Genomic DNA, 12,500 nt, shown 5'->3' on the forward strand with positions numbered 1-12,500 from the left:
ACACGCTTCTTAAAGGGATAGTCCAGCCATAAATGAGCCTGATGTTGATCTGCTGACCTCCAGGCCATCATAGGTGTGTGTGTGTTTCTTCAGGAGAACACTAATGAAGATTTTTAACTCAGCTGTTACTCGTATAATGCGTGTCATTGAGGAATTAGACCCCATTTTTTAACCTCTTATGCTCTGGGGTCATTTTGGGGGGTTTGTGCTGCATTCACGTGCTCTCGGAATTATCGCAAATAAAAAGTAAAAAATTGCACATTTCAAAATTTGAATGGGATAGGCTCGTAATTACGACTTCAAAAGTGGGAATTATCAAATTTCCGGTAGCACGTGAAGGCGGCGTTAATCACGATGAGAGAAAGCGTTGATTGACTCTCTTCTGTCCTATCAGGGAGCGCTGACTTACTTCGCATTGGTGAGGTTTCGTCAGGGCGTTGAAGATGTGACCCGTAACTATGCCGATCCGCCCATTGACCACACCTCCCCTTATGCTCCGCCCACTTACCCGTCCTTCCAGAACGCCGGGCCAGATGTGTATCAGCAGCCGCCATTCATAAACCCCGACCCCTCCAGCCAGAGCCCCTATCAGCCGCCGGTCTACTGAAAGGCCACGCCCATCTACTGTCAGGCCCCGCCCACCTGTGGACAGACCCCACCCATCCACCGACAGGCCTTGGCCACCTACTGTCAGGCCACACCCATCTCCTGACAAACCACGCCCACAGGGAGGGAAACCCGACACCTGGGTCATGTTACGCGTGGATGTGGGAGGAGCCTCGGCATGCAGCCAATAGGAGTCTGTGCTTTTACAATGTGGCTGTAAATGTGTAAATATTAGAGTTTTTTTCTTCTGTGTGGAATAAAGTGAACGCCGGTCTGTTGCTCACACTCCTGAATCCTGGTCTTATTTAGTTAATGAGGAGGAATGTGGCGGATGGTCAGACAGAAACAAAACCAGCCCTTTATTTAGTTAGAGAGCCGACTGTCCTGCTCCTTACATCAGGAATGTGTGTGTGTGTGTGTGTGTGTGTGTGTGTGTGTGTGTGTGTGTGTGTGTGTGTGTGTGAGGCTTTTGTTTGCCTCCAGATCGGATTCAATCACACACACTGATGCTGGTTTATCTGTCCTGACACGCCCACTGCAAAAAATGCTCTTCTTACTCAGTATTTTTGTCTTGTTTCTAGTCAAAATATCTAAAAATTCTTAAAACAAGAAGTATTTACTAGACAAGCAAAAGTAATTGTCTTGTTTTGGGAAAATAACTCCAAATGAAGAGAGTTTTTGCTTAAAATAAGATAAATAATCTGCCAATGGGGTGAGAGAAATAATCTTAATTCAAACAGAAAACAAGATTATTTTTCTCACCCCATTGGCAGATTATTGATCTTATTTTAAGCAAAAACTCTCTTCATTATGAGTTATTTTCCCAAAACAAGACAATTACTTTTGCTTGTCTAGTAAATGTGTCTTAATGTAACAGTTTTTAGATGTTTGGACTTGAAACAAGACAAAAATACTGAGTAAGAAGAGCATTTTTATTACGAACCCTTACTTCTGCCATGAGATATTAAAAAGGCATCTCCAATATCACGATTCTGACTTGAGTCTCTTCTGCTCATAACTCCAGTAATCAGTGTAATATTCCTCCAGTGTAGATCATCTGTTCTCTGTGTGTGTGTGTGTGTGTGTGTGTGTGTGTGTGTGTGTGTGTGTGTGTGTGTGTGTGTGTGTGTGTCTCTTCTGCTCATAACTCCAGTAATCAGTGTAATATTCCTCCAGTGTAGATCATCTGTTCTCTGTGTGTGTGTGTGTGTGTGTGTGTGTGTGTGTGTGTGTGTGTGTGTGTCTCTTCTGCTCATAACTCCAGTAATCAGTGTAATATTCCTCCAGTGTAGATCATCTGTTCTCTCTGTGTGTGTGTGTGTGTGTGTGTGTGTGTGTGTGTGTGTGTGTGTGTGTGTGTGTGTGTGTGTGTGTGTGTGTCTCTTCTGCTCATAACTCCAGTAATCAGTGTAATATTCCTCCAGTGTAGATCATCTGTTCTCTGTGTGTGTGTGTGTGTGTGTGTGTGTGTGTGTGTGTGTCTCTTCTGCTCATAACTCCAGTAATCAGTGTAATATTCCTCCAGTGTAGATCATCTGTTCTCTGTGTGTGTGTGTGTGTGTGTGTGTGTGTGTGTGTGAGTCTCTTCTGCTCATAACTCCAGTAATCAGTGTAATATTCCTCCAGTGTAGATCATCTGTTCTCTGTGTGTGTGTGTGTGTGTGTGTGTGTGTGTGTGTGTGTGTGTGTGTGTGTGTCTCTTCTGCTCATAACTCCAGTAATCAGTGTAATATTCCTCCAGTGTAGATCATCTGTTCTCTGTGTGTGTGTGTGTGTGTGTGTGTGTGTGTGTGTGTGTGTGTGTGTGAGTCTCTTCTGCTCATAACTCCAGTAATCAGTGTAATATTCCTCCAGTGTAGATCATCTGTTCTCTGTGTGTGAGTGTGTGTGTGTGTGTGTGTGTGTGTGAGAGTCTCTTCTGCTCATAACTCCAGTAATCAGTGTAATATTCTTCCAGTGTAGATCATCTGTTCTCTGTGTGTGTGTGTGTGTGAGTGTGTGTGTGTGTGAGTCTCTTCTGCTCATAACTCCAGTAATCAGTGTAATATTCCTCCAGTGTAGATCATCTGTTCTCTGTGTGTGTGTGTGTGTGTGTGTGTGTGTGTGAGAGTCTCTTCTGCTCATAACTCCAGTAATCAGTGTAATATTCTTCCAGTGTAGATCATCTGTTCTCTCTGTGTGTGTGTGTGTGTGTGTGTGTGTGAGTCTCTTCTGCTCATAACTCCAGTAATCAGTGTAATATTCCTCCAGTGTAGATCATCTGTTCTCTGTGTGTGAGTGTGTGTGTGTGTGTGTGTGTGTGTGAGAGTCTCTTCTGCTCATAACTCCAGTAATCAGTGTAATATTCCTCCAGTGTAGATCATCTGTTCTCTGTGTGTGAGTGTGTGTGTGTGTGTGTGTGTGTGTGAGAGTCTCTTCTGCTCATAACTCCAGTAATCAGTGTAATATTCTTCCAGTGTAGATCATCTGTTCTCTGTGTGTGTGTGTGTGTGTGTGTGTGTGTGTGTGAGTCTCTTCTGCTCATAACTCCAGTAATCAGTGTAATATTCCTCCAGTGTAGATCATCTGTTCTCTGTGTGTGTGTGAGTGTGTGTGTGTGTGTGTGTGTGAGTCTCTTCTGCTCATAACTCCAGTAATCAGTGTAATATTCCTCCAGTGTAGATCATCTGTTCTCTGTGTGTGTGTGTGTGTGTGTGAGTGTGTGTGTGAGTCTCTTCTGCTCATAACTCCAGTAATCAGTGTAATATTCCTCCAGTGTAGATCATCTGTTCTCTCTGTGTGTGTGTGTGTGTGTGTGTGAGTCTCTTCTGCTCATAACTCCAGTAATCAGTGTAATATTCCTCCAGTGTAGATCATCTGTTCTCTCTGTGTGTGTGTGTGTGTGTGTGTGTGTGTGTGTGTGTGTGTGTGTGTGTGTGTGTGTGTGTGTGTGTGTGTGTGTGTGTGTGTGTGTGTGTGTGTGTGTGTGTGTGTGTGTGTGAGTCTCTTCTGCTCATAACTCCAGTAATCAGTGTAATATTCCTCCAGTGTAGATCATCTGTTCTGTGTGAATATATAGTAAAGTGTGATTTATTCCTGAGTTTATCATCATTACTCCAGTCTTCAGTCACATGACCCTTCACTAATCACTCTCAGATGAATCATTTATGATTATTATCTGTGTTGAGAACAGTGATTTATATTTCAGGATTCTTTGATGAATAGAAAGTAAAAAAAAAAAACTGTTTATAATAAACATTATTAATGTCTTTGCTATCACTTTTGATCAATTTAATGCAACGCTGATGAATAAGTCAGAGAAAATTGCTTAAATATAGCTCAGAGTTGTGAGATGACCTTTTTAATTTATTAACCCCTTAAGTGTCACTGGCCCACCGGTGGGCCCATTTGCCACTGAACGTTTAAAACAATTATAATAATAAATAATAATAATAATAATAATAATAATAAATTTTATTTATAATGCACTTTATATTAAACAAAATCTCAAAGTGCTACAGAATTTAAAAACAAAAACAAAACAATCAACAACAATAAATAAATAAAACCGAAAAATAAAATAAAATAAATTAAACAAGTAGCAAGTCAATTAAAAGTCAATTGAAAGCTCTGCTAAAAAGGTGGGTTTTAAGACCACGCTTAAAAGTATCTATAGTCTGTGGAGTCCGCAGGTGGTCAGGGAGAGCGTTCCACAGACTGGGGGCTGAAGAGCAGAAGGCCCGATCCCCCATAGTACGGAGATTGGCTGTGGGAGTTTTGAGGCGATACAGAGAAACAGAGCGGAGGTTACGAGTGGCTGTTTGTGTGGTGAGGAGTTCCTTGAGATAGGAGGGAGCATCACCATGGATGCACTGGTGGGTAAGGAGAGAGATCTTGTACTCGATCCTGAACGACACAGGAAGCCAGTGGAGTGATTTTAGAATGGGGGTGATATGGTCGTATTTGCGCACCCTCATGAGGATCCTAGCAGCGCTGTTCTGAATACACTGCAGCCTCTGGAGATTTTTGCTAGGGATGCCAATAAGGAGCGCATTGCAGTAGTCCAGCCTGGAGGAGATAAAGGCATGGACAAGCTTCTCCGCATCAGCCAGCGATAGAATGGGACGAAGTTTGGCAATGTTTCTGAGGTGGAAGAAGGAGGTCTTACACAGGTGTTTGATGTGCGCTTCAAAAGTAAGCTGTGATTCCATTCTGACCCCCAGATTCGTGACTGAAGTGGAAAGAGGAATGACCTGATCAGAGAAAGCAATGCTGGTGATAACGGACTTCTGGACCTGAAGTGGAGTGCCGACTAGGATAGCTTCAGTTTTGGAGCTGTTTAGCTGCAGAAAGTTTTGCTTCATCCACGCCTTTATCTCATCCAGGCAAGTGATCAAAGTGGATGGTGTGAGGTCAGCAGAGGGAGATGAACTTGTCCTAAAGTAAAGTTGAGTGTCATCAGCATAGCAGTGAAAAGAAATCCCATGCCGGTTGATGAGACGGCCAAGGGGGAGCATGTAGAGTATGAACAGGGTGGGTCCGAGCACAGAGCCTTGAGGGACACCGCAGGTGACATTGTGTGACAGGGATGAAGCTTCTCCTAACGCAACATATTCAGTTCTCCCAGTGAGATAAGAAGAAAACCAGTTGTGGACCGAGTCAGAGAGACCAATGGTGGAATGTAAAATCCACCATTATGTATATATCCTATATATAATATATCCTATATATATATAATGTATTATATCCTATATTTATCCTGATCTAATGTTGACAAACTATGTCATTCGAACGCTAACGAACTCAAGATTCATCCTGAGTAACCCTTTTTGAAATCAGACCTTGCGTTACCATGGAAACGGTGCTCTAAATTATTCCAGCGGGCTCCTCCCCAAGTGGCGTCGTCATGTTTCATATTTATTTAACTACTTTATAATGAAAACCTTTTCTAATCTTGGCAAAACGCATATCGTCAGAAAGGTCTGAGTCTTACGGTTCTATATCTGCAAACCATTTTGTGATATTTGGGCAAAATATATTAATTTGACACAGGAAATTGCCTTTTTAAAAAATCAATGGAATTTCAATGACACCCGGTGGCCATTTGTGGTGCAGCGCCTAAACGAAATCTCACGGAACTTACATTTTTGTGATATCAACTTCAAATTTGGAACAAATTGATTAGACTTATGGCTTTGATAGTTAGAGTACAATTTATTTTGTAAAATTTTATATTAAGTCTCTAGTACAGTAGCCTGACAAGCCAGAGCCACATCAAGATGTCTGGTCTGGAAACTCACCATTGGCGGCTCAATCCGAGGGGCGGATAAACGGCTGTCTGTCAAACTCCCTCTGCACGCGATAGGATAGCGCTACACCAACCAGAGCAACGACGGTGAAGGGGAGCTCGCTGACAGATTAAACATTCGCCGTATCCGGTCGGCTAAACTCTGAACACATCTTCCCTTCTTCAGAATGACTTCAGTGCCGCTCTTTGTTCTTTTCTCAGAGAAAAACTCAACTCAAGTCTTCCAGAGTCGCGGTCAAAGCTGATTCGACAGACCGCCGCCGTTCGCCAGTTTCTGTGTTTACTAGAAGCACGCAAACGCAACTCGGCCGTCGTCATTATGGCCCCGCCCACCGACTCTACACACGATGTGATTGGCCCGTCCAGATTGTGAGGAACACAGCTCAGAAGGGTATTGAGAGTGCCTAGACGACACTTGCGGGCAGATTAAATTTGCTGCCGCTAGGGTGCGTCTAGATTTCTAGGCTACTAGTACAGTATATTTGATTTACATTAAATTTACACTTCAATAACTTTTTTATAAATTACTTATAATACTCTGCTGACAGTCTTCTTTAAATTAAACCAAACTTATGGCTATATTCTAAAGCAGGGCAATTCAAATCTTACCCTGGAGGGCCAATGCGGTGCCGTTTAGCTCCAACCCTGATCAAACACACCCACCTGTGATTTTCTAATGATCTTGAAGACATTGATTAGCATGTTCAGGTGTGTTTGATTAAGGTTAGAGCTAAACTCTGCACCGCATTGGCCCTCCAGGGTAAGATTTGAATAGCCCTGTTCTAAAGTGTTCTTGAATTGCAACCAAACTTGGATAGGGAATTTATGTATATTTTCCAAAAAAGGGGGATGACAGTTAACACGCTTCCATAATACACACTAACATTTTCATACTTCACTATTAGTTTTTTTTTAATCATTTATTTTTGGTTTGCATGCAAGTCACCGTCCAGTGCTTAAAGGTTTTAGCATATTGATTGGTTCTAGGTTCGGTTTTTAAAGTGTTTTCTCTCCTAACCAGATTATATTTATTTTTAATGCACACAAAAAATCTAAATCAAAGAAAAACACTGGTGTATTCAAAAAAAAAACAATGAGTCTTTGACTAAGAAATGTCATTTTTATTTACATGCATGATAATCCGTCACTCTGGCAGTGTTTCAGGACGTCAGCTGGTTTTTAGACACATTAGTGTAAAATCATTTAAATTAAAACACACACACACAGGATCTCTTTGTAACTAAAGATACACACCATATTGAGCTCGACCCACTTTAAACGAGTTATTTACAGCAGACACACACACACTAAATGCTCGATAATGACTTCACTGCAAAAAATGCTTTTCTTACTTAGTATTTGTGTCTTATTTCTAGGTCAAATATCTAAAAAGTCTTACATTAAGACACATTTACTAGACAAGCAAAAGTAATTGTCTTGTTTTGGGGAAAAATAACTAAATGAAGAGTTTTTGCTTAAAATAAGATAAATAATCTTGTTTTCTGTTTGAATTAAGATTATTTTTCTCACCCCATTGGCAGATTATTTATCTTATTTTAAGCAAAAACTCTCTTCATTTAGAGTTATTTTCCCCAAAACAAGACAATTACTTCTGCTTGTCTAGTAAATGTGTCTTGTTTTAAGAATTTTTAGAAGTTTTAACTAGAAGCCAGATAAAAACACTAAGTAAGCGCAGTGTTTTGCAGTGTGTGTTTGTTCTCAGAGGTGTAGTGAAGAGAAGAGTTTGCGTGGCGCGCTGTGGTCCAGAAGTTTTCCTGATGGCATGTGCGGCGGCGTCTCTTCTCTCAGCGGATTACGGTTCTCTTTACTCTCCATCAGGCCTCCATAACACGAGCGACACACAGCGTGATACATATCAGCTCCACCAATCACCTCCACCTGAGGAAGAGAAACAAAGCAGAACATGCTGTGAGGTTTCAGTTCTCCTGACAGGATGAGGATGTGACACTGTGTGTGTGTGTGTGTGTGTGTGTGTGTGTGTGAAACATCAGGACACAAGTGTGTATAATGCCATGGGTATGACACAGGTATTACAGGAGAGGGTGAAATATGAGGACATTACCCATGGCCCCACTTTACAAAAGGCTTATAAATCACACAGGAGGAGTTTTTATGAGAAAGTAAAAATGCAGAATGTGTGTGTGTGTGTGTGTGTGTTTGCTTTCACCTCTTTCTCCGCTCCCAGGCGTTTGGTGTAAGCGGCTTCTTTGAAGCACTGCATGCAGACGGCGTTCAGCTTCACCACACTCTCCGCTAGAGGCACCAGATTCAGGATATTACCAAAGGCCTGCAGAGACAAGGGTCAAAGGTCATCAGCATCACTCAATACTAGTGTTGTCACGATACCAAAATTATGACTTCGATACGATATCAGACTAAAATATCGATATATCGATACTAAATCGATACCACAGTAAAAAAATTAATAAATAAATAAGATAAGATGCTTAATATGACAACAGAACTTATTATTCTTTGTTATTTTTTACTAAAAATTCATGTGGCCAGCATGTTCCTTAGGGTTGGGCATCATTTTGATTTGAACAATTATTGATCAATTGATCAATTACTATTAAAATTATCTCAATGTATTTTTTACAATGGGGTAATTGTGTTGCAATAGCTTACACACAGCACAAGAAAGCTTGATTTCGAATGGTAAATTGAATTTATAAAGACGAGTAAACAGTAATAAAATAAGAACAAATAAACAGATTACAAACAATAGCACAAATAAATACAATAGAATAGAAGATACAAATTAAACAGACTGCTTTATTTTTTCAGGTAGGTCTAACATTCAGATAAGAAACTGAATTAAAAAAATGCATAGTTATTACATTTAAAACAACATTGGATAATGTTCTTTGTAAAAAATTCCATAGCGTACAGATGAAACTATTAAAGTTACACAAGTTGATCAGTCAAGAGCAGTTGATCGTTTGTCTTTTTGTAGTTTGAATAACAAATGACTGCGGTCCCTTTAAGACTAACTGACGCACGGATCCTTAACACTGTTCCTGTTACTCGTTCTTCCTGAACTGTTTGCGACTGTGGTTACGTTAATACTCTTCCAGATGTGCACAGATAATTCTTTGAGTGTATTTGACCAATAATAAGCTGGAAAAGGAAGCAAATGTTTGCACTTGTATCATGTCAGAGGCGGCTTTATTACGGTAGGCTATGTGTGTGTGCGCTTCAGATGTGAGCACGAAATCTGCGGGCATTAGTAGAATTAATTTATGTGCAATCCCGCGCGAAATTCAGACCGATCACACACTAACACTAACACACTGTCATGAGGAAAAAGTCCAGCAGAACGCGCGCTCGCCGTGCTCAGAGGTTAACCGAGAGCGCAGCTGATATCGATACTGTAAAAACTGAGAATCGTATCGTTTCAGATATTCCAGTATCGCTATATATCGAAATATCGATATTTTTGACAACACTACTCAATACAAATATACGCAAAATAAAACAACAACAAAGTAATCAAGCATAACATTATGACCAGTGAATAGCATGATCTCTATGATTTCTTTATCACCTGTTAGTGGGTGGGGTATATTAGGCAGCAAGTGAACATTTAGTCCTCAGAGTTGATGTGTGTGAAGCAGGAGAAATGGGCAAGCGTAAGGATTTGAGCGAGTTTGGCCAGATTGTGACGGCTAGACGACTGGGTCAGAGCATCTCCAGAACTGCAGCTCTTGTGGGCTGTTCCCGGTCTGCAGTGGTCAGTATCTATCAAAAGTGCTCCAAGGAAGGACCAGTGGAGAACCGGCCACAGGGTCATGGGCGGCCAAGGCTCATTGATGACCGTGGGGAGCGAAGGCTGGCCCGTGGGGTCCGATCAAACAGACGAGCTACTGGAGCTCAAACTGCTCCAGAAGTTAATGCTGGTTCTGATAGAAAGCTGTCAGAATACACAGAGCAGCTCAGTTTGAGGCGTATGGACCAGTCAGGGTGACCTCTGACCCCTGACCCCGCCGAAAGCACCAACAGTGGCACGTGAGCATCAGAACTGGACCACGGAGCGATGGAAGAAGGTGGCCTGGTCCGAGGAATCACGTGTTCTTCTACATCACGTGGATGGCCAGGTGTGTGAACAAACAAGTGGCCTCACCTCACAACTTACAGGACTTAAAGGATCTGCTGCTAACATCTTGGTGCCAGATACCACAGCACACCAACACAATATCACACACACACCTTTCTCTGGAAGGTTCCATCAAGCGCTGCTACTATGATGGTTTTTCCCATGTTGGCCATTTCTTCACAGAACTCGACTGTGTCCGGAAACTGCAAAACCCAAAAAATATTAATTACTGCGAAATACATCAAAGCACAGCGTTACAGTAAACGAGCGGAATAATGCTGGACGTACAAACTGGCCCTCGTCGATGCCGATCACACACGCCTGCAGGGCCAGAGCCCAGACGTCCCTCAGACAGCTCGCAGGAACGGCCTCCATCGTGCTCCTGCGGCACACACACACACACACACACACACACACACAGGTTTGTTTCACTATATTAGTGAGGACATTACATAGACTTCCATTGATTTTATATCAGGTCAATGATACTTTCTATCCCCTAACCCAACCCCTATCCATAAACCTCCTCATCACACACACACAGACTCACACAGACACTCACATTCACACACACACACACTATCCCTAAACCTCCCCATCACAGAAACATACAAACCAGCAGATTTAAATAAAAACTTGTGTTGGCCGGTTTATAAGCCTTTTAAACTAGTGAGGACCAGTCCAATGTCAAACTAGTGAGTTGTTTTCATATTTTACTATATAAGTGAAGACATTTGTGCTCTCACAAAATTGCCAAACAAGGAACACACACACACACACACACTTTAAAACAGGACAACACACAGCTCGTGCAGTGATGCTTACATGTCGTGTGTGGCCATTCCCGTCTGAGAGTATCGAGTGTCTTTGGCGTATTTAATGAGGAGACAGGAATACTGAGCCACCTGGAACCGCCTCACACGCCGCATCAGCTCAGTGCTGCACACACACACACACAGAGAGAGAGAGAGATGATCAGATGTGACATTAGTGATGTTTGGAGAGGACGTCACATCTTTAGGGTTTATTTTGCAACAAACAATTGACCTTCATAATAAACGATGACATCACAAGCTTTAAAACATCAGACTAACGTTAGAGAACTGATGAGTGTTTACATAACACTGACAACAGCAGGGTCAGTGAACACACACACACACACACTCACATTCTCTTATACGTACACACAAACAAACTCACACACTCTCTCTCACACACACACACACACACCCACACTCAGACATTTATACACACACACACACTCTCACACACTCAGACATTTATACACTCTCTCTCTCTCTCACACACACACTCGGACATTTATACACGCACACACACTCACATTCTCTTATACGTACACACAAACAAACTCACACTCTCTCACACACACACTCAGACATTTATACACACACTCTCTCTCTCTCTCTCACACACACACACACACTCAGACATTTATACACACACTCTCACTGTCTCACACACACACACTCAGACATTTATACACACAAACAAACACACACACACACACACCTGCTCGCTCTCTCTCTCTCACACACACACAACATACTCACACTTACACACTCTCTCTCTCTCTCACACACACAACATACTCACACTTATACACTCTCACACACACTCTCTCTCGCATATACACACATATATACCGTACACACACGCGCTTGCTCTCTCTCTCTCTCTCTCTCACACACACTTATACACACTCAGACATTTATACACGCACACACACTCACATTCTCTTATACGTACACACAAACAAACTCACACGCTCTCACTCATACACACTCTCTCTCAGTCTCACACACCCATTTATACACACACACACTCTCTCTCTCACACACTTGTACACACACGCACTCTCTCACACACACTCAGACATTTATAAACACACACTCTCACACACACACACTCAGACATTTATACACACAAACAAACACACACTTACTTGCTCGCTCTTTCTCGCTCACACACACACACACACTTACTTGCTCGCTCTCTCTCTCTCTCTCACACACACACACACACAACATACTCACACTTATACACTCACACACACTCTCTCGCATATACACACATATATACCGTACACACACGCGCTTGCTCTCTCTCTCTCACACACACACTCTTTTCGCGCCCTAATCTACTCTTTGTTACAGAATACCTATTCTCGCGCCATCCGCTGAACTAAAACATTGTTTTTAATCGAGTTTTATCTTCATATCTCATTACATTTCATTTCTGCACTTTGAGATTCTTCGGAATGAAAAGTGCGTTATAAATAAAACCTATTTTTATTGTTGTTGTTATTATTATTACTACATATCCATGTCCGTTAGTGATGAATGATTCCCGCTCACCTTTTCCCGGAGAACATCGGACCGAAAATAACCTGCGAAGATGAAAAGAGAAATGGATGACATTAATATTTAACGTTACACCACAAATCCACAACTGACGACGAGCCGCTCGGTT

General features: G+C 41.9%; 2 protein-coding genes across 2 annotated transcripts in view; one reads left to right on the forward strand and one right to left on the reverse strand.

Moving 5' to 3' along the window:
• syngr2b (synaptogyrin 2b) overlaps positions 1-891 on the forward strand; it is a 12,547-nt gene extending 11,656 nt beyond the window's left edge. Inside the window, exon 4 of the mRNA XM_067431907.1 lies at positions 395-891. Within this exon, the coding sequence (XP_067288008.1) occupies positions 395-607 (213 nt within the window). The 3' untranslated portion in view covers positions 608-891. The remainder of the gene's footprint in view (positions 1-394) is intronic.
• Positions 892-7,502: 6,611 nt separating this feature from the next.
• Positions 7,503-12,500, reverse strand: part of tk1 (thymidine kinase 1, soluble) — a 5,192-nt gene continuing 194 nt past the window's right edge. The window contains exons 2-7 of the mRNA XM_067431418.1: positions 12,386-12,417; positions 10,836-10,949; positions 10,299-10,392; positions 10,124-10,213; positions 8,082-8,201; positions 7,503-7,792 (exon numbers count right to left, since the gene is read on the reverse strand). Coding sequence (XP_067287519.1) covers positions 7,613-7,792; positions 8,082-8,201; positions 10,124-10,213; positions 10,299-10,392; positions 10,836-10,949; positions 12,386-12,417 — 630 coding nt within the window. The 3' untranslated portion in view covers positions 7,503-7,612. The remainder of the gene's footprint in view (positions 7,793-8,081; positions 8,202-10,123; positions 10,214-10,298; positions 10,393-10,835; positions 10,950-12,385; positions 12,418-12,500) is intronic.

Source organism: Pseudorasbora parva, chromosome 22, assembly GCF_024679245.1.
Source record: "Pseudorasbora parva isolate DD20220531a chromosome 22, ASM2467924v1, whole genome shotgun sequence".
NCBI lineage: Eukaryota > Metazoa > Chordata > Actinopteri > Cypriniformes > Gobionidae > Pseudorasbora > Pseudorasbora parva.